The sequence below is a fragment of the Saccostrea echinata genome, unplaced genomic scaffold, assembly GCF_033153115.1.
Source record: "Saccostrea echinata isolate AGI-Se365-2 ecotype Australia unplaced genomic scaffold, CSIRO_AGI_Sech_v1 ptg000030l, whole genome shotgun sequence".
Lineage (NCBI taxonomy): Eukaryota > Metazoa > Mollusca > Bivalvia > Ostreida > Ostreidae > Saccostrea > Saccostrea echinata.
Window position 1 is genome coordinate 5,454,069 of NW_026889779.1, and position 22,904 is coordinate 5,476,972.

At 32.8% G+C, this 22,904-nt stretch overlaps 2 protein-coding genes across 2 annotated transcripts; one reads left to right on the top strand and one right to left on the bottom strand.

Moving 5' to 3' along the window:
* Window positions 1-202: 202 nt before the first annotated feature.
* On the bottom strand, window positions 203-8,231 carry LOC133196248 (succinate dehydrogenase cytochrome b560 subunit, mitochondrial-like). Its single transcript, XM_061332160.1, has 6 exons — window positions 8,197-8,231; window positions 4,876-4,926; window positions 4,065-4,205; window positions 3,363-3,424; window positions 1,719-1,882; window positions 203-823 (listed from the first exon to the last, which is right to left on the bottom strand). Exons 1-6 carry the CDS (start codon window positions 8,214-8,216, stop codon window positions 716-718), a joined length of 546 nt encoding a protein of 181 aa, XP_061188144.1. The 5' UTR covers window positions 8,217-8,231; the 3' UTR covers window positions 203-715.
* A 2,693-nt stretch (window positions 8,232-10,924) lies between these two features.
* Window positions 10,925-16,879, top strand: LOC133196249 (cyclin-dependent kinases regulatory subunit 1-like). Its single transcript, XM_061332161.1, has 3 exons — window positions 10,925-11,023; window positions 11,289-11,416; window positions 13,433-16,879. The coding sequence occupies exons 1-3, from the start codon at window positions 10,965-10,967 to the stop codon at window positions 13,510-13,512; spliced, it is 267 nt and encodes an 88-aa protein (XP_061188145.1). The 5' UTR covers window positions 10,925-10,964; the 3' UTR covers window positions 13,513-16,879.
* The last annotated feature ends 6,025 nt before the right edge of the window (window positions 16,880-22,904 follow it).

Genomic DNA, 22,904 nt, shown 5'->3' on the forward strand with positions numbered 1-22,904 from the left:
GAAAGATACTGAGCCAATACTTTGTGGTAGTACATGCACAGTTCATTCAAATGAAAGGAGTTGGTCAGTCTGAAAAAGCTGGCATTGCTGAGCTCTGTTCTTGTAATATACGACTTCGCTGTTTAAAAGCAGAACTGTTGAATGCTGCATTATCAGAGCATTTTTCTTGAACTTTCTTTTTCTACACAATATAAAACAGTCATTTCCATACAAAGTTTGATTTTATAAATAAAAACAAGTGCAGTTCATTGTCTACAAACATAGATATAAATGTATTGGCAGGTAAAGCATTATACTTTATACTTTACATATGCTTATGTTAACTCTGAAATAGTTATCGGCAAAACATGTTAATGCTTGAGTATAAAGAAAGCAAAATTACTGTAAACCACTGATCTTAAGAGTGTTACAGCTAGTATTCAATTGACAAAATATTCTGAAAATATTATGTTTACTTATTTCAAACATCTTTAAGACTTAAAACCAATAACTTGGTTTCCCCTCTTTACAAAGAAAAATAAAGGTAACCTGTACTTTAGTACAATATAAATAAACGACGATCATGTAAAATTGAACAATTATTCCAAGGTGGTCACATAATTGCTGTTACTGAGATTATAAACATCAATAATTATGCCTAATATTCAATCCATAAAGCACAGCCGATCAGCAAGTATATGGCACCCTGTAAAAGTCTCTCTTTTTAACAAGTTGATTACACGAGGTGGACAAATGCTGCGGACACCAGCAGAGCCAGGGCTAATACAAAGTATCCAGACTGGTATGTTGTCTTCAGGCTGAATCCAATGGCCCAATCCCAGGCCTGAAATAAAAAGTAATACATGTATACATTTTAGAAAAAGCATATTAATATTTTCTTTTCATGACACAAAAACTTCTCAATATTTCATGTATAGTTTTTTAAAGGTTTTTTTTTAATATTCCCCCCTTCCCCCGGCTTGGAAAAAGTATGTGTATGTGTCTGTGTGTGTGTGTGTGTGTGTGTGTGGAGGGGGGTATATACTGATGAAAGTGTCCATCCGTACGTCCATAGCACTTGGGGGTACCCATATCTTTAATTATCCGCAACTACTCCTATACCACTGAACAAAACTTAATGAGACTTTTACAGAATCTTTATTACATAGTGCCATTGTGCACTTCCTATTTTAAGTTTCCATCAGTTAGATATTTCTAGTTCCCGTGGCAAAAAATGGACTTTGCCATTATGCTCATATGGGAGGAGGGGTATCATTTTGTGAGTTCAGTGCTCACAATACCTCTAGTTTTCATTTATTTTTCTATCCAACAGCACGTTTTTTTCATATGTTAGGAGAAATTATTTAAAAGTTTTTAGGACATATCATATTAAATATTTGTCTCCAGAATTTTGTGAAAACAAAATTTTGCTGCAGTATGTCAGTTTTAAATAAAAGCAATGAAATACATAGATACATGTGTATTCATTTCATTTTGACTTTAGAAACCTCTACATACTGTACATCTATTTGTCATTTTACCAACAAAACCCCCAAAAAGCAAAAAAACCCAAAACAACAAATTAAAAACTTCATTAGTCTCTGATGAGACTGTAGCTCTCCTTGTTAGTCTCTGGCAATTTTTTTTTCATTATGCATTTACAAATGAAAATATTCTATCTGCTGAATGCACAGTTAAATGACACCTACTAGAATCTTCATTATAGGATGTATACTTACAAGATGTCTGATGCCATTTATGTAATGATAACAGACAGGGAAAGCTAACACATATTTAGCTGCTGTAATGAGCAGTGGATTAATCTGTAGGTCCTTTATATATTGGATATATGAAGGGAAATCCCCAGGTAGACCTAAGAGAGTGGCAGCCACTACTGGTACAGCTGAAATATACAAGAAAAACCACATAATCACATGCTGCACTGAAAAAACAAAAACAAATTACAGTCAAACCTCATTATCTCAAACTTGATGGAACTGAGAAAAAAACAAGATGTGTTTGTGAAACATTGATGCCCCCGTATGGCAACCTATAGCAAAGGTTTAAGTTTCTCAAATGCAAATCATATATGTTATTACCCAAAGTAAGGTTTTGTCTCAAGGAATATACCTGTGAAATATGAAAGCCCTAGCAGCAACCATTAAATAGATATGGAAAGGGTTAAAGTTTTTTCAAAAGTATGTCAAACATCAAGGTCAAGGTCAAATGGTCAAAATTAATGGTGCCCAAGGAAAGGCCTTCTCCCAAGAAATACACAAGTGAAATATGAAAGCCGAAGCACCAATCATTCAAAAGTTATGACCAAGGTTAAAGTTTTTTCAAAAGTAGGTCAAACTCCAAGGTAAAGGTCAAAAGGTCAAAGTTGTTGGTATCCAAAGTAAGGTCTTGTCACAAGGATTACATATATTAAGTATGTAAGCCGTAGCACCAACCGTTCAAAAGTTATGACCAAGGTTAAAGTTTTCCAAAAGTAGGTCAAATGTCAAGGTCAAAAGGTCAAAGTTGTTGGTATCCAAAGTAAGGTCTTGTCACAAGGATTACATATGTAAAGTACGAAAGCCCTAGCACCAACCGTTCCCATGTTATGGTCAATGTTAAAGTTTTTCAAATGTACGTCAAACTCCTAGGTCAAGGTCAAAGGGTCAAAGTTGTTGGTATCCAAAGAAAGGTGTTGTCACAAGGATTGCACATGTGAAGTATGAAAGCCCTAGCACGAACTGTTAAAAAGTTATGGCCAAGGTTAAAGTTGGTTAAAATTTTGTAAAACTGGGTCAAACTCCAAGGTCAAGGTCAAAAGGTCAAATTTGATGGTACCCAAAGAAAGGTCTTGTCACAAGAAATACACATGTAAAATATGAAAGCCATAGCTCCAACCAATCAAAAGTTATGGGCAATGTTAAAGTTTTTGCGGACAACAGACAGACAGACAGACAGACGGACGGACAGGGCAAAAACAATACACCCCCAAATCTTCGATACGGGGGCATAAAAATTTGAGATATCCAAGGATTCCAGATATTGAGGGTAAAAGACTTCAAGAATAAGTGGTTGGGACTTTCAAATCACTTTGACATATCCATGGTGTTCGAGATATATTGGTGTTTGAGATACTGAAGATCAACTTTATAGTGATTTACCTGTATTAGGTCATTAACATTACAAAGCTATCTAATTCCTAAATTGGATGCTTTTTCATGCTACTACAGAAAAATTGTATGAGAATTTTTGTTTGTATTTTTTATATGTATCATTCTTTCAGAAGTTTTAACAGCAACAAAACTCTTCAGTCACCCTAGTACATACATCATCTGCAAACACAGTGCAAGTAACTAATTCATATTAACCTGTGTATCTATACTTACTGACTGCCATTGCTATCCCTGTAGCTCTGTGACATAGTGACAACATGGAGGTCAGCTCTGGACTACAAGATGGACACAAAGCATTCAAGAAGTTAACAAATAGTCCATATCTGATCTTATAGAGATATTCATGTGTCTCTGATGGTCTTATAAATAAGACAATAACACATTTGATAAACTTGAATTGACAGTAGCAGTGCATGAGGAGGCTTTCATGTTAAATTGATGAAAGTACTGTACCTTTGCTGTCCTTTAAAAGATGAATCATAAAAACATTGCTTTACATTCCTGGCATAATATTCTGGACCTCTATGGTCACTTTTGTTGTTGCAAACTAGCCCCAGGACCCCATGGTTAAAATTTGCACTGACTTAAACTACATGTATTTTTACCATTTGGAAAGAAATAAATACATAAACTTTTATTTAATAAGTTGTCTAACATGTATTTTCCCTATCAATCCAATTAAAATCAGAACTTTTCATCTACTATAAAAAGATCACATTACAAAGATGCAACATTGTCCTGAATTCTACAGATAAAGCAGGAAAAAAAATATGCAAGAATGTATGAAAAATTCGAAATACCACATGTACCATAGGATGACAAGCAGAAAAGGACAAACTTGAATCAGAAAAGCTTTCAAGACAGAGTTTAAGCTGAGCCACACCAATAAGCACAGAATTACCAGGTGTTACTTACTTGTAGATTCTAAGATGAGGTGAGAGTGGTCGGTTAAGACGTCGATTTTTCTCCCAGAATTCCTCCATTTCCTTGTAAGCAATGTCCTGTGTCTGGGCCTTGGTGCTGGTGAAGGACATCTGGGTGACTACTGGCTGCAGTCTATATAAACAACCTAGACCTTACTAATAACACTATAACTATCCCTGCTGGGGGACAATAAAAACATGGTGATATTGACAAGAGCATGCATAGGTCCATTGTGTGTCATTTGTGATAGCTGAAAATTAAATTTTGCTTATTTCATTGTTTAAAGGGATTAAGTGACCTATTAAAGCAGTGGCTTCAACTTGCCGGTAGCCTGAATCAATTAACATAAAATATAGGTCATCTGGAGCAAGAATGTTACTAAGAATCCATAGGTTTACCATATCTGCAATGAAGTTTGGTTTGGATACCCCTTGAGATTAAGCTGGAAATGACCTAAAAACTAGACCCATCCTTGTGTTTACAAACATACAAGCAAATGAACATGTTGAATTAACCTTCTCCCCCACTTCATTGCAGAAAGAAGGAGGAATGAATCAATTTTTTAAAAAGCAAGAAAGGATATACAATTTTTCAAAATTTCCTTTATTTCAGTTCAGAATTGTCACTAGGCCTACATGAAAACTTGTCTCTATTATCTTGCAGTTTGGTAGTTAATCACTTTCTTGGTTGCATGGAAGATTTTTTTTTCTTGAATATCATGAGAGAAGGACACAAGTATTTTTAATGTCAAACAAAAAAAAAAGCATTACAATTATCATAGAGCTTGTAATTGATAACTTACCTTGACAGAAAAGCAGCATTATTGCTCAATAGGGTGGCACCCTTCCCAAAACTGCAAGAAAAATTGACATATATATCCCCGTGATATGTACAGTAAGCATTTCTATCCATAAAATATACACTGAAAATTTCTTGAGTCTGTACTTGGAGACATATTTGAACAATTTTTTTTTCTTTCATAAAATCACCTTTAAAGACATACTGAGCAAATCAATACAATAAAATGGGTATTTTCTGTGGTTGGAAATTTTTGCATTTTGACCCCCCGAAAGGTAGCAAATTAAATTCTGTGTTTTTAATATCTGGGGTTGCAATATACCACTGAAATTTCATCCCCCCTCCAATGCCAAATACGATGAATGATGATTTAAATTTGATTAGCAAGAACTCGTACCAGTATTTATCATTTATTAGATACTTTTCATATGACATATCTTAAGGTGAAAACCTTTTTCTATGAAACCTTCCCAAAATTTCCCTTGTTACCAGGACTCTATGTGATAATGGTGAATAAACAGTCCCCCAGTTATCATGTATTAAGATTTAGTTCACTTCTGCAGAGAGCTTATTAAATGAAACAAAAAATAATTGCATCTACTCTACAATGCTTTGCGTTAAAAATTGCAAAAGGCCTATTTGAACTCTTAACGGCCGGAAATGCAACTTGCATACATCATGTGACGCAGGAGTCCAGTCTGTCTCTTGCAGTTTGAATAGACATATCAAAGTTTAAAGTGAAAGTTATGTAAATGTTTTTTTAATGGTACAACTGCACTTGCCCCATTGGTGGCACTGTAAAACATATTAACTTTCTGTTGAAAATATTTAATCAAAAAGTATCCAGCAACTTTGCTTTCATCATCACTAAGTCAGGGGTCCTGTGTCAACTCATTGCCATGTGACCCTGACAAATTTCATTGGGTGTTTATTTGGGCTTGCTTCTCTCATTGAGAAGCACCTATAAAATTGATGTAGGCCGATAATGTAATCAGAAAGGAAACAGTTGCGTTATGCATTGTTTATCACTGAAAGGGGCTTAATGTGATGGGTTGAGATATAAGAAAAACAATCAAGATTTGTAATTTTTCTGAAAGATGTCACTACCGTCGGCCCTTAAGAAATCGAATGAAAATTGTCACTGCACCACGTTGACACAGGACCCCTGACACTGTGAGAATCAGGGATGGGGTAATGGTAATGTGTAATGGTAATTGACAGTAATTAATTACAAATTTCAATGTAATTTAAAGTAATGTGTAATTGGCCTAATTTTCAATTACATGTAATTGTAATTTAATCAATTACTTTCGAGAAAAGCATGTAATTCACAATTTCAATTACATTCAATTACACTGGTGTTTAATAAATGAGAAATACACCCCCCCCCCTTTCAAATCCCATGCACTTTATGATTTCTTGGAAAAAATAGTCTATATAATAATAAATTTAAAAAAATTTTTTTTTTATATATTTCCTTTTTTTAGTGAATTGCTGTTTTCTATTTAAAATGCATTTTCTTCAAAACTTTTTAATCATATTTATCTCCCTGTTTATAATGTACAAATAAAATTAATAATTTTGATTAAGTTGTTTATGAATTGGCACTTAATACATCTAGTCCAATGGCTTCTAATCCTTTGTTTGCCATATCTACAGCTTGTTTTCGAAGTGATTAACAGGTGCTAATTAGTGCCCTAGGGTCATGTACATATTGACACTGAACTTAAGTAGAGATTTTACACTCATTTTGACTTTACCTAATGGTAGTTATGTACATACACATTGACTATGTCTTCCCACAAATCTTTTTAAAGTATACATTCTTTGTGTTATAACACCAATTTTTCTATTTTGATAAAAATTGTGGAAATTAAGACAATAGTTTGACACAGTGTATCACATACTAACATTCTGAGATTTATAGCTTAATTAGGATGATGAAAAAAAAAACAGGAAACAAGGCAAAACGCATCCATTGTTTTGCATAAATATATCAGAAAGCTAAAAAACGGACACATGAATTAAGGGAAAACAGCATCCAATTCCTGTAAAAGGATTGTGTGCCAGTTGAAAATTGACTCTATATATATAGTATATATAGTATATATGTATTTCCCAAAATTTAGGTAACAATTCACAACTGATGACCAAAATTCAATTTTTTGATGCTGTTTATATATAGAAATAACATGTTTTGAAATTATAATGATTTTTAAAGAACAAGTCCACTATTTAATAACTCTTTAATCAACAAATAAATATGTCAACAACATTCCCCGATTTTGCCACTTTTTCAGTTAAAAATTCACAATTAAAAGGGTACAGGACCCTGTACCAAAAAGGGCCAATTAATCCCTGAAACTTGCTATTAGTCAGTATATATGTATTCCCGTCACAAATGCACCAGTGTAAAATATCTTCATTGTGGCAGAATTTTTTTTTTTTAGACCTGATAGATGCATGTAGGTTAGGGGATGCAATATTCAAAAATTTCATTAACATCTAAACAATGTTTACTTAATATTTAAAAAAAAAAAAGGAACTGAATCTATATGAATATAAATGAACATTCATGACTATTTATCACTGTTTATTTTTATACGTTTATTCTTAATGTAATTTGTAATTTAATTAATTACATTTCAAAATCCTTGTAATGGTAATGGTAATTTAATTGAAGGTTTTGGGCAAGTAATTGTAATTTATTTAATTACTTTCCTATGTAATTGACCCAATCCCTGGTGAGAATACTTTGCTTGTATCATTTGACTCTACATATTATTGAGTTTATAGCACATTACTTTCTATAAGTACAGTCAAACCTTATTATCTCAATCTGGATGCGAGAGAGAAGAGTTACTTGAGGATTCGAGATATCAGTAGTAAACTACTCAAAGAGTACGTGGCTTGAACTTCCAAATTACTTCAACATATCCATGGTATTCGAGATATCAAAGTTCAACTGTATTTCTATAATGGATTTACAAGGAAATTTTTTTAGCGAATATACGACATCAAATATTTTCCTTGTGTTAAAAATTCAAAAACAAACGTTCACACTTATTAATAATTTTATTCCTAATATACATCTTTTACGCAGTATCAAGTACTTTGTTAACACTGCCGATATCATAGCTCAGAGTTAAGTAACAAGGTCAATCACAAATTTATATTGACAGTTTAATGAAAGTGTCTTGACAAATACGAAACAGAATCAGTGACTAGTTATGCCTATTTGATAAGAGTCTATTAAAGTTTCAAAAGCACAAATGACGATCATGATGAAGAGAATAATACATTTACCCTCACTAAATATACTAACCCTCGAAGCATAGTGGCCATTTTTCGTTTTTTGACGGAAACACTACAAACCCAAAAGTATGCAAATGATCCGAAAGGTAACAAATGGATGACTAAAGCGGCAAGAAACACACCGACTCATACAGACAAACCCAAAATAACAAAACCAAACAAACATAAATAGAGTATACGTCCCTGATGCTGTGATATCACTTATGAATAAATTAAAACATATGCATATGAAAATGTTTGACACCTACATGTACTATAATGGGATCGTTGGAATCATGCAATATTATTCAATGATTTTTTTTATATGCTACAACTGTATAGAACTCTTTCTTCCTCTCCCGCTCCCCCCTCCCTTCCCTCCTCCCCTCTCCCTCAAATAAAAATTACACCGTCTGTAGTATTTTTTTTTTTTTTTTTACAGAATATCTATATATATAAATGCTAGAAAAAAAAATAATTTAGCCAAATTAAAATTAACACGTTCGAATATAAAACAAACAAATTCTTATTATAGATGGTGGCATGTTTAAGTTTAACTCATGTCGAATCCATCAGGTTTTTATTCATCAGGTTTACACCTCTGAAGAGGTAAAATTCTTGAAAAAAAATAATTTCAGTAAAAGTCAAGTTACAACTGGAAATGAATTTAAAATATTTAAGAAAACACTTATAAGCAGAATATTTATTCCGTAAATTTTTTACCAAAAGCCAAACGGTAGTAAAATTAACAAAAGGCTCAAACAGAGACACAAAACATAACACCAAACAATAGGCCTATGGGCCACATCACCCGAGCACTTTGGTTAGCGGAAAGCAAGATTTATTTCAGTTCAGCATTGAGAAGTTTAAATTATTAGTGGATAAACTTGAATCTATACTAACTGAGGATGCTTCCATATTTCTTTGACTAGTCATGCTTATCAATTTTAAAAAGATTTTTTCCCTCAGTATACATATTTCTTTGTAAAAGTTTGATCTTCTATTGTGCTCCCCCCCCCCCCATCATGATTTGAACAAACTTAAATCTACACTACCTGATGTTTCTCCTGTATTAATATGACTTATCATGGCTTCGCTGCTCTTGAGAAGAAGATTTTTTAAATCTACATATTCCTTGTTTCCTACGTATGATATCGATCTCGTTTGGTGGCCCCACCCTATCCAAGACGGGGATCCTAAACAAACTCAAATTGAACATGCTGAATCTACACTGAAATGTAGCTTTCACATAAATTTTCATCCTTTCTAGCCCATTGGTTCTTGAGAAGGAGATTTTAAAAAGATTGCCATTAAATTTTCACTAATTATAAATTATCTACCCTTAAAAAGAGTACCTCTCCTTCGTGTGAACTAGCCTAGCTGGTTCCCTGGCTCATCCTTGCCAAGGCAGTGCCGCAGAGTACACGGAGCAGAACAAGGACAGCTAGGGAACCAGGATACGTGTGAACAAGCTTAATCTCCTTTACACAGTGGTTCTGGAGAAAAAGTCGAAAATGTGAAAAGTTTACAGACAACACATAACACACGTTACTCGATAGATGGGCAGACGGAAAGAACACTCTAGGCTCTGATGAGCTACAGGCCCGTAGGAGGCAATTTCAGTGGGGGGGGGGGGGCACAACCATACATTTTTAGTTGAGGAGGCACTATCAACTACCAAAAATTTCTTGACAAGCAAAAAAAAAAGAAAAAAAAAGAAAAAAAAAGGTCATCAGACGTTTTTATTGAGGGGGCACAAGCATATAGTTTCTATGTTTTCTATAGTACTCTATATATCGGCAAAATTATTGGGGGGGGGGCACGCCCCCCCCGTGCCCCCCCCCCGGTTCCTACGGCCATGAGCTAAAAGCAGATCATTCATAGATCTCATATACATATGATTATCTTTATCACAATATTTTGTGTTTAGATAATATAAAATAATAAATTTTAACAATTTTTAAATAAATATTTGAAAATAATCATCAGGTCAATTTGTTACACCCATCAGGTCTTTATACAATGCCGTGAATAGTCCCACAGTTAGATAGATAAATCACAAGAAGTTCCGATAAATTTAAATGGTCCAAATTAACTCAAATACTAGTATACGGATAAAGAGCACAAAATAGTAATAAACAAAATAAAAGTGTAAATTTCCATACTAAATTTCCTTTAAAAAAGCTTAAAAAAAATAAAACGTTTGTAGATCATAAAATTTCATGGAGGTATATAAGAAAAGTTTATAGTAATTTCCTGGTTGTCCCACATTTCCAAATAAGTACGTTTATTGGTATTTAGTCCAATTTGGGGAAAAGACCGCCAGAAAACAAAAATATTCTGTAATTTCATAGGAAAAAAGAGAGCACAGGATAAGCATTAACGTGACAGTGTAAAAGTAATAATATATCTTTCTTTTTTTTCGCTTAAACCAATCAATTTACAATTTTAAAGATATTTTTGGTTAAATATTACTGAATTAAGTAGCAGTTGTGCTCATCTGTCAACATGGTCAAGGGCCCTAGTGTCAATATCATTTATTAGGGCTTAATGACCCGTTTGGGTACAGGGTCCTATACCCCCTTTGGTTGGGAATTTTAAATCAAAAAGGGGTAAAATATGAATCATTATAAATATCATGTTTTGTTCATATCTCTAAACTACGGTTGATAAGCTTTAATAAATATGCCTGTAGACTCTTGGCATATTTACATGTAGATACATATTGACAAAATATATCCGTAATACAATTAATATTATTATTTTACAGATTCAAAAGAAGTAAATAAAGCCTGAAATATGTCTACTGATCAAATTTCCTACTCTGAGAAGTACAATGATGAGAAGTATGAGTACAGGTAATCAGCCATGATTTCTAATTTAAGATTTTAAATTCACTCTGTATATATACCATTGGATAAGGTCATAGTAAGTAAGTTCTAATCATTTTATAATCACTATCAGTGTGGAGACTATTAGTTCAATCAAATTTATGGTACATTTTATATCGTTTAATTTACATATGCAAACTGTTATGTTAAAAATGGTCATAAATTCCAGTTATTTGCTTCATTGGCAAGTCTTTGAATAGAATGTACTTTTTAACTGAAATTAATATTGTAGGCATGTTATCCTTCCAAGTGACATTGCTAAGCTGGTCCCGAAGAATCACTTGATGACAGAGACAGAATGGAGAAACCTAGGGGTGCAGCAATCTCCAGGGTGGATCCATTACATGGTGCATACACCAGGTAAAACTAATCAGTAAACAACCTGAAAAAAGCGAAGGTAACTAGTAGAGCATGGCAAAGTAAATATTCAAGTTTTAGGACAAAAGAAGTATTTAAAGAAAAAAAAACAAGGAAAACTAGAGGCTCATGGGCCACAATGTTCACCCAGGGTGGCCCTGCTGCTCTTCAGAAAAAAAAAAGATTTTCCTCCTTAATTTTGTTTCCAGTTGATGATCCCTTCCTATCTCAAGGGGTCATGACCTAATTACACTTGAATCCAAACAACATGGGGATGCTAAAGTTTCAATATGATAAACATGGCATTGCTGTTTGGGTGATTTTTTTTTTAACAAATTTGTTTTCCAATATGCATTCATTATTTAAACTCTGATCCCCTTTTGTGACCCCAACCCACCACATGGGGGCCATGATTTTAAAATGAAATGTAAACTGCCAGGAAGCTTTAAAGTTTCATTTTCTTTAGCCCAGTGGTTTTTGAAAAGATTCTCAAATGACCCACCTATATTTTTAATTTCTTGATTATCTCCCAGTGGACTGAAATGGAGTATGGTCCTTCATTTGAAGAATTTTGAATTCACTTCACCCAAGAATGCTTTTTGTCAAATTTGGTTGAAATTGACCTGGTATTTGAAGAGAAAAAGTTTAAAAAAAAAAAAAAAAGTGCCAAATTTACAGACGGATAGATACTGGACAATGGATGACCAAATAGACTCAATTAAATTTAAAGTTAAGGTGAACAAAAGAGAGAAAGAAGAAATATGGTTAAATAGTAGTGTTGTACCGATAATCAGAAAACATCGATTGTCGACGAAAAAATACTACCGATTCCGATGATTGATTATAATTTTTCATAATCGATCATCGGAAATATACTTCTAATACACAACATTTCCGTAATTATCCATTTCTGGTTTAAAATTTATTTCTTCTTAATGAAAGAAAATGGCATCTGCATCTGATACTAGCCAACTAGCACAAAGCAGAGGTGATTAAGAACCGAAAGGTGCATATATAGGGCCTAAAAAAATTATGTTTGTTTCCTGTAACCCGACCGACCCATTCAATTTACCCTTGGATGGATTTTTTTTCTGCCAGATCTGTGTTTGCTCTTTGGTTTGATCAATCAACTGATTCTTTTTATTCAAAAAATATTAATTGTATCTTTTATCTGAGATATAAAACATGCAATTTAGTCAACATTTACCCTAAATATAAAGAGTAATCAATTCCCCCCACAACATTTTGAAGTTCATTTTCTGCCGCTAAGCAGCCATGTGGATGTCCACTGTAAATGTAACATCTGGATAATTCAGTCCTGGGATGTCTGACCCCATTATTCATAAGCAAAAAAAAAAAAAGTTCCAGACCTACCTACCCTTGATTTTTTGGGAATGTTACAGGAAACAAACATAATTTCTTTTTTAGGCCTAGAAAGTGTAAAAGAAGCAAAACAACAAAGAAAATAATAAATTATATATTTTATATATTCATGTTAAAGAAATAATGTGAAATAATTGTAATAGTCTGCTTTTTGTATACAAAACTATGAAATCCGATCATAATCGGTAAAATTGCATCGGAAGCAGTAACCGATTCCAACCGATGATCGATTATGAAAATTAACCGATGTCCCATCACTATTAAATAGGACTAGGTGGGTGAAATATACTTTAATTATGTAGTAATTTAAAATATTTTACATGTTTTTTATTTTAATGTTTTGCATATTTTTTTCATGTAGATGGGTACTTGACTGCATTTAAAACTAAACTCTTTCATTGGTAATCACAGTCGATAAGGTATCAACGGCTATACTATGACGTGGTTATAACGCAAAGCATGCTCTTGTCAGGCTTTTTAAGAACCCTTAAATCATGCAACAAACCTATCAGGTGTTACAAGGAAAATTTATTTATTAGCAACACAATTATTGAATGATAATCAGAAAATTTATTAATTAGCAACACCTATTATAATTAATGAATTGTTAATAAGATTTGTGCAATTTATTTTTAGAACCTCATATCCTACTGTTCAGGAGACCATTACCACAGACTACCCCACACCCAGCAGCCATGGCAACCAAAGTCAAGTAGGACCTGCCATTGAAGCAAAGATCTGTGATTCCAAGCTATTTGTTCTGTATTACTTTCAATATTATTTTACATTGCAAATAGTGGTATTTAGTGTATACAACTAGTGCTGTTTTATTTTTTTGTTGTTTTTGTATTGTCTTGAAGGATATTTCCAGCAAAGATTATCTGAAGGGGTGAAACTGCTAATTATTTTTTTTATTGATGGGGAGGAGACATCTTCATAATGTTAAGAATTTGATATCGTTCCTGTACACAAATCCTTGACAAAAGTCGCTATTTAAAAGTCAGATTATAAAGCTACTATTTCATTTGTTCCCAGTTTTAGACTGGGAACTAATCAGAAAAAGGCTTTAATTGAGGATAAAACTATGTATACAAAAAATGAAAGATGACAGTGTTGAATTTCTGACCAATTACCTCAAATAAAATATCAGAGATTAATTTTTACAGATCTTTCACCTCACAATCACAATTAAAAGAGGTGCTGAGCTATGAGCCATTAGAAAATGATGAATTGTTGAATATGTATGTCATTTGTGTATTAATACACTGAACAAAATTTTTCAAAAAACAAGATTTCGATCTTGAAAATAAATAGCACCAAATGAAAAATTAAAAAAGCCAACTTTTGTGCATTTAAACTTTTTTTTTGTAATCTGAATGCCAATTTCATGCTCTTACCAAACCTTTCTTAGAAAGAGATATTCTCACTGGTTGGTTTATTATAAATTATTTACAATGTACATCATGTGTAGCTACAAAACCAAAATTTTTCAAGGGTTTGTGTAAAGGAATGATATCATAAATCCTTAAAATTGTGAAGATGGGGAGGAGGTTGATGACATGTGGGGGTCTTGTGAAGTTTTGATCTTCAGGGAATGTTAGTATATAGCATTTTTAATTTAAAATGAGCATAGAAATTAACAATCATTAAAACTCTTCAGCTTACTAGAATTTCTTCCACCATAGATCTGGAGGACCTAATGGTCCCAAAAATGTATTTTTAACTTATTAAATTTTCATTTATTGGCAATGGGTTTTTTTTTTAGCTCACCTGAGCCGAACGCTCATGTGAGCTTTTCCGATCACATTTTGTCGGGCGTCCATCCATCTGTCTGTAAACTTGTCACATTTTCGACTTCTTCTCAGGAACCACTGGGTCAATTTCAACCAAACTTGCCTTAAAGTATCCTTGGGAGGGGATTCAAGTTTAATCAAATGAAGGGCCATGCCCTCTTCCAAGGGGATAATTACAAATTAGTGAAAAATTAATAGCATCTTTTAAAAATCTTCTCAAGAACAACTGGGCCAGGAAAGATGAAACTCATGTGGAATCATCCTCAGGTAGTGCAGATTCAATTTTTTTTCAAATGATGACCCTCAGGGGTAGGGTGGCCCACCGTGGGAACGAAATGGACAATCAAAGTTTACATAGGAATATGTAGGAAAAATCTTTAAAAATCTTCTTCTCAAGAACAACATTGTCATGATTGGTTATATTTATATGGAAGCATCCTCCATGTCCTCAGGTAGTGTAGATTCAGATTTTTTCAAATCATGACTCCATGGGGTAGGGTGGGGCCACAAAGGACAATCAAAGTTTTACATAGGAATACATGTATATAGGAAAAATCTTGTTCTCAAGAAAGACAAAGCCATGATTAGTGATATTTATATGGAAGCATCCTCAGGTAGTGTAGATTCAAGTTTGGTCAAATCATGACCCCAGGGATAGGGTGGGGCCACCATGGAGAGCAAAGTTTTTCATAGGAGTATTTAGGAAAAATCTTGTTCTCAAGAACAGCAAAGCCATGATTGGTTATATTTATAAGGAAGCATATTCAGGTTGTGTAGATTCACATTTGTTCAAGTCATGACCCCCTGGGGGTAGGGTGGGACTACAGTGAAGGTTCAAACTGAGAGAAAAAAAGACACAGTTAGTCAAAGAAATATGTAAGCATCCTTAGTTAGTGTAGGTTCAATTTTGTTCAAATCCCCCCCCCCCCCCCCCCCCTTTACGGGTAGGTTGGGACCACTTAAGCTTTTCAATGTTGAACTGATTTTTGCTTTTTTCCTAGCCACAGTGCTCAGGTGAGCAATGTGGCCCATGGGCCTCCTGTTACATTTATATTTGAATATGTCAATTTAGCGTGTAATATAAATAATTTAAATATTCTTGAATATCATATAATTGTGGTAAATGACTGAAGAATTTTGTTTTTTGGTAATAGAGTTTACAGAGTTAAGAATTTGGTTCTTATTGATTTTGGGATTCTATTTTTTTTTTTTTTTTTTTTTTCGTTTACTATTAATGGGGATTGGGTGTTTCACTCCTTTGGGTGATTTTTACTGGAATGTCCCTATAGTTGATTTTATGAATACTTTTATGTGAAAGTATCAGAAATACTTTTGGAAATTTACAGAGGTATTTTGTTTCAGTTGGTTGTTATTACAATTTTACATGGTCAGTGTTTCATATTATGGCAATTCAGTAAGGCTTTTACTGGCATTTTTAGTGTTAATTTTAACATGGAAAGGCTTCAATTTTTTTTTTTAATTTTGTTGTGGAATCTCATATAAACATGTTTAAGCCTTTTTTCACTGTTCATTGCAAATCTAATCATCACTTTAATTCATCCATCCCAAAACCTACAGTTAGAAGACAAAGCTAAAATTTGTCAATATACTCTTTGTTTATGTGCATTAATATCTTTGTCAAATCGTAAATGACAAAAAAAAAATGTTATTTGTTACACAGATGTACAATGTACTTGTTTTTATTAACTTCAGTTTTTAAAATAAGAAGTCTTGTGTTTTTTTGTTTTTATTTTCCCATTTTTTAAGAAAAAAAGATATTGATGTATACCATATCTGCTGGGTAAAAAAAAGAAAACATGGCTCTGAATATAAAACTGTATGTTCACTATGTTGGAGACCTTTCAATAATACAAGATTTTTTTGCCAGTGTTAATTATCGTTGGATGTTTTAAATTATCATTGGTCAGTAAAATGAACAAACATACAAATGTGTTGTAGACCTTCTCACAAAATATATTATGACCATGACAAAAATTTTCAAATTCTTTTAAAAGAATCCAGGGTATGGTAAGTCACAAAAAAAAACATATTTCTATTGCACTAAAATGTATTGTAAATATTTACAAAAACAATGATTTTTTTAAACAAAAAATTGCAGAGTTGTAAAATTCTAATCTTAGTTGTAAGATTTTCTGTGAAAAGGCCTACAGTTTCACGATGTCTAGCTTTAATGATTTACAAGGAAGCACTTGTAAATACAGTATATTCGTATACATGTACTTAGTGTAACTTAATTTTCATAAGAATAAAGTTCTTATAAATTAGATAATTAACAGTTGTTTTAATTGCCATGCTTCACAACAAATGCTTCTTAACAAGAAGGGTGGAAATCTCCTTTACTTAATTTGCTCTTTTTAATGACTTGTATTAAGTTAATTCCTGTCAAATCCTAGAATTTTTACATCTGAACTACGTCTTTTATTAGGACCTTGAGTCACCCAGGCGATCTATTGCTATCTGTTTTCGTTCATCATAGTGCAATAACATTTGAACATTTTCAGCTTCTCTGAAACCACTCAACCAATTTCAACCAATTTTGGCATATAGCATCTATGGGTGAAGGGGAACAAAATTGTTAATTTCATGGTCCCTGCCCCCCTGGGGCCTGAAGGGATTGGGCTAAAAACCACCAAAATTAAATCGATCTTTAAAAATCTTATTCTTTACTCCTGGCTCCGAAATCATAAACTGAGAATAGACTTAAGTCAAGATTTCAAATCAATATAATTTTAAAAATAACTTTGATAATGAAACAATTTTTTTCCATGTGTATGGATTTTTATAATATACATACCAGCAAAGTTTCATGCACATTAGTTAATTAGAACTCAATATATTTAAAATCAAAATTTTGACTTAAGTCTGTTCTCAGTTTATGGTCTTGAGGCCTGGACATTAAGCAGTCAAACTGTTGGCATGATTGTAATGAGCATTGAACCCTCTACTTAAAATTTTGAAATTCATGGTCCCAGAATCAGTGGTTCTGGTGCTAGGGCAGGGCACTGTTCAATACATAGTGAAAATCCATTATTTCTTTTAAAAAAAAAATCCTTCCCTGACCCTGGTATTAAGCAAAGAAAGTAAATGTATAGTTATGATGAGGAAGGGTGCGTCTTCCAAAAATTGTTAATTTCATGGCCCTTAGGTCAAGTGTTCTGGTGGTACTGCGGAGCTGTAATAATTTGACAATTTCTATTGTGTCGTTGTTAGTGCTTAATATGTGCATATATATATATATATATATATATATATATATATATATATATATATATATATATATATATATATATATATATATATATATATATATATATATATATATATATACACTAAACAAGTGTTCATTGTCCATGCATTTATATATCTTGCATTCATTATCATCCCAGTAAGACTTAGGACAACCAAGTATGATCCCAAGGAGATCACTTGGGTCTTGTATGTAACAATAAGCAAGGGTATTTTTACCAGATTTTGAAATTCTCAGCAACATTGCTTCGTCTATCAGTTAATTTTGTTTTATACTTCTATGGATCCTCTACAATATTGTATTTCACGCAGGTGACCGTTAAAGCCCTTGGGCCTCTTGTATATTTATTCTTAATTGATCATTGATAATTCTAACATTTTTGTTGCACTCCGGACAAAGAGCAACTTTAAAGTAGCTGCAGAACTGTAGCGTTATGGTTTTATATTTTAGTCTGACCATAGCGCTACAGAACCCATAATACAAATAGGGTGCAATTTACGGCGCAAGATTTTCTGCGCACTTTGGGGATGTATCTCGCCACTTTCCAGCACATTTCATTCCCTAAATCTAGACATATTCTATAACCAACCACCTCCTAACCCTTTAAGTCGTCTCTACAGACCAATAAACTCGCTTGTTGTGAATTTGTTGTCGGATGGCATAAAATTCATAACAAGCGAGTTTATTGGTCTACTGAGACTAGAAAGGGTTAGGAGATGGATAAAATGTACATACTGGTTATATAATATGTCTAGAATTAGGGAATGAAAGGTAGTTGACTGACCAATGCTGGAAAGTGGCGAAATACATCCCCAAAGTGCGCATAAATGTGTATGCATTGACTCTCATTAATAAAACTACATATCACATTTTAAATTTTTAGATGGTATATCAGTTATTGTTAGTTCTTTTTTTGACTCGATTGTTGTAACAGCTTAAAGTTGCCTATAACCTTATTTTGATGGTCCAGAACTGTAAATTTCGTAAATTTATGTAGTAAATCACACCTGAACGCGCGGCTCAAAAAAAAAATGTACAAGAAGAACATACATACATATCACAAACTTATTAAACATCTAATGATGAAAATAATTTATAATACACTTTTACAACTTCAATGCAATGATTAATTCTAAACCTATTACTTCAAAAGTCAGAATCACCAGCGCAGCCAAACTACTCTTAATTGTTTTTTAAAATATCAATCACAATAACTCTTTTCTTTAAATCTTTTTATTATTTTCAATCACAATCTGTATACAAGTACGAGTATTACACGAAATCCATGCACGGCGCTACACCCGTCAATCAAAATTGTGAACTTCGTCTGGTGCCACGGAAGCATATCCCATTTGATTTCTTTTGGTCAGTTCTTATTTTACGCCTTTAAAGATGATATTTTGGAACAAAGTTGGAGGACCCGTTCTTACATGTATATTAAATAATGATTCAGAGAGTACATGTGAGACAAGTCTTGATTGAGATTTTCCTTTTTCTTCAGGAGAATATGATTAATAAAATAAACTTTGCATCTGATAGATACCTGTACCACATATAAATGTATATACGTTTTTCTTTGTAACAAGAATCTGTAATTGAAAGTTAAGAGTTTAGATAATAGATCTTGACAAATGACCATTCTTTCCTAGTCACCATGTAGTTTTAAATTACGATTGCCCGCCTCCCCTTTCAATGGTGTCTTATGCATCCCCCCTTTTTGTCTATGCTTATGTACATTTATCATTTCTGTTTGGTTGTGGCCCTGTAACGACGAAAAGTGACCCCCGTAGAATATTGACCGGGGATCATTTGGCTATGTAGAAATTTGACCCCCTGGTCAACGTCAACGTAGAAAAATGACCCACTTTTTTGTAGAAATTATGGCCTTGGGTCATTTTTTTTCTCCATGTGGATTGTAGAAAAATGACCCTGTAAAATAATGACCCTGTATCATTTTTTGATACAAAAAAAAAACAAAAACAAACAAACAAAAAAACAAAACAAAAACAAAAAAAAAAAACTGCATGGTTTTGGTAGGAAAATTATTGTCAGGCATATACATATGGGTTAAATAACGCAGCCTTATACAGCTGTTATAATATGAAGTGTTCATTTCTAAAAGCTTTTAAGTTTAAAGTTATAATATGAAGTGTTAATTTCTAAAAGCTTTAAAGTTTAAATGACAAAATTAAAAGGTTATACTATATTTCACATTTATAATACAAGATGTTTATTCCCATTAAAGGAAAACCTAACAAGGCTATAATAATGTTCTATCACTATTAGAGCAAGAATACATATACGTACATTCTTTAAATTTTTTTTTTATCACATTTAATAAAACTGATAATATTCCACAATTGTAATTATTTTAAAAATCAAGATCATTTTCTTAGCTGGTGTAAGAAAGAGAGACATGTAAATAAAAAATGTATAGGTTCGATAATTGTAATCCTCTTTGATTTCAATTTGGGAATAATAATAAAGAATGTGCAACAAATAAAAATATAGTCTTCTTTTTTTCTTTAGAACTTATAAGAAAGGTTAACGTTTTGGAACCCTACCCAAATAAATTTGAGTGAAAAAAAATTGGAAGATTGATAAGAAAATTCGATCTCGTAAATATCTTTGATTTTCTATGAATAAAGTCTCAAACTTCTCATAAAAGTATAGGGAGGATTACATTTGTGAAAAAATAAAACACAGAACTAAAACAATATGCCTCTGACCTTCGATATCAGGGGCACAAAAAGGGATTAGCTCAAAATTTTTACCAATGTCTTTTGTCGTTTGTTAGTGTCAACAAAGTCTTTAACAAAATGAGGCTTTTACCTAAAAAAGAGGTGTTTGGTTAGGTATGCCAACAATTGACACAAGTTTATATCGGATGTTTCATAATGTATGTCACATTTTTAAATCTAAATATTTTTCCTACCTTTCATATTTTTAACACAAACCACATATAATTTTAGACATCAAATCCTGCATTTTTATTCCATGTGAAAAAGTCAAGGAAATCATAGTATATTATGATGATTAATTGTGACATCAACGCCAATGTCATAATTTGAATATTTTTTCGAAATGAACTAACCTTTAAAACATTTGCTGAATTGTAAAGCTGTTTTGTTTTGTTTTTCAATATAAATCGCAAAGGAAATATTCCAAAAGGATGGGAGCTTTCTTGAATGCTAGACAGAAGGCTAGTTACAAAGTTAAAGGACAAGGACTTGCAATATGTGTTAAATCAAACGATAACCCCCCCCCTCCCCCCAAAAAAAACCAAACAAACAAACAAACAAAAAAAAAACAAAACAAAACAAAACAAAACAAAACGAACAAACAAAAAACTAAGGACTCCAAGAACAGAAGATTTATTGTTGACTCTATAAAGTTTAGCAAACTCCTCAGAAAAGTGTCAGGAAGATGTCTTGAGAAATTGATGCTGGCAATATCAGCATTTACAGAGTACATTGAACTTTGAAATAAGAAGTGTTCAATGTATAAGTTCCCAATAATGCAACACCCCAAGGAAAGACCTTGACCCCTGCATTCGCCAGATCTCAATCTTTATGCCTTTTTCTTTGGAAGGTCTAAAATCCTAAACCACAGATACTGAATGAGCTCAAAAAGAACATATCTAACTTCAGATGAGGAATGTCTGAACAAAAATGTGTGACAACTTTTTTTAAAAAAATCAAGACGTTCTCTTGCAGTTCAAATAGGTGGAGATCATTCTGATTATGTTAATTAATTGAGTTTTGACGTTGTGAAATTCAACGTAACAAAAATAACACAATTTAGAGTTAGCTAATTTTCATTAAAGTTTGAGTTCTCGGCCAGAGTTTAACATTTTAGTTGGAAATTGTACATAATGAATCTAATGGATACATGTAACAAATGATGTAAACAGTTGTCTGTATCTTTTTCTTCTGTTTGTCAATTTTTAGATTCAAAATGTAACATATATTATGAAACACCCTGTACACGGTAGTATTGTCTCTCCCCTTTCTAGTTACATGTAAAAAAAATACCAATAGAAAAAACCGAATGTTGCATTATGAAAAAAAGCTTCTCAGTCTAATTTACATAATTTTTTTTTCCTGAGTATGATTGGACATATATTAGCACATTTGAAGTTGCGTGTGCAAAAAAATATATAGAACTTAAGTTGGCCTGAATATATTAATAGCATAGTAAATACTGCATGTAAAAACTTGTTCTTTTAATAAAACTCAAATTCACTCTTGGACGTAACACAAAGAAACGAAATTCCCTTCCCAAACGTATTAAACCCAGAAAATTTCATGACAAGCAAAAAAAAAAAGTAAAATTCATTTCTCAAACGTGAAAAAGTGAAAAACATCTATTTCGTTGTAGTGATGATGGGACCACGTTTTCTAGGGGTGGGGTTGGGTCCAAAGTCATTTTTGATTTGCTTCACTATATACTTTTAATAGCAGAGGGAGTCCAGACCCCACTCCCACCCCCTCTAGATCCACGCATGGAATGGCTCTACTGCTTAATGGAATGATTGTAAGTTTCCAAGAAGCATGGCTAAGGCCTGTTATAAGGTGAACATTTACTCAAATTACACTGATGGCCCAAAGGCAAATCATTTAACACTATCCATTCAAAAGCGTCAAGTGTAAATCTATGGTTAGTAGGTAGAACCATGCAACAAGTAAAGGTTACATGTAGGTTTTATTAACAGTACGTATTTGAATAAAGCACCAAACGAACATTCATATGCAATGAGAAGATATAACATACCGGGTAATGCGGAGAACAACGAGGGAGTCATGATGCAAATGCATTTTGGCTAACATTCAACGCAACGACACGATATCTGAATAGGACAAGAATTATAAAAATAAAAAATTTAAGTAAACTTTATGCATACAAGGGAAAGGGGTAGGGAATGTCAAACCCTCATTACATACTTGGTCAAATAAAGAATATTTTATAGACCTCCTCACAGCATGTGGATGATTTAGATACTTTTCATAACGGTACAACAAATAATATCCAACTGGGATTTCAAGGT

What these genes read in the sequence shown, in the direction of transcription:
- LOC133196248 (XM_061332160.1), bottom strand. Translation starts at nt 8,216, where the DNA reads ATGGCCACTATGCTTCGAGG. An exon ending in CCTCATCTTAGAATCTACAA is followed by an intron (nt 3,425 to 4,064) that starts GTAAGTAACACC and finishes TCCATCTTGTAG; the next exon opens with TCCAGAGCTGACCTCCATGT. An exon ending in TAAATGGCATCAGACATCTT is followed by an intron (nt 824 to 1,718) that starts GTAAGTATACAT and finishes TTTTTATTTCAG; the next exon opens with GCCTGGGATTGGGCCATTGG.
- LOC133196249 (XM_061332161.1), top strand. Translation starts at nt 10,965, where the DNA reads ATGTCTACTGATCAAATTTCCTACTCTGAGAAGTACAATGATGAGAAG. An exon ending in GATGAGAAGTATGAGTACAG is followed by an intron (nt 11,024 to 11,288) that starts GTAATCAGCCAT and finishes TTAATATTGTAG; the next exon opens with GCATGTTATCCTTCCAAGTG. An exon ending in TTACATGGTGCATACACCAG is followed by an intron (nt 11,417 to 13,432) that starts GTAAAACTAATC and finishes ATTTATTTTTAG; the next exon opens with AACCTCATATCCTACTGTTC.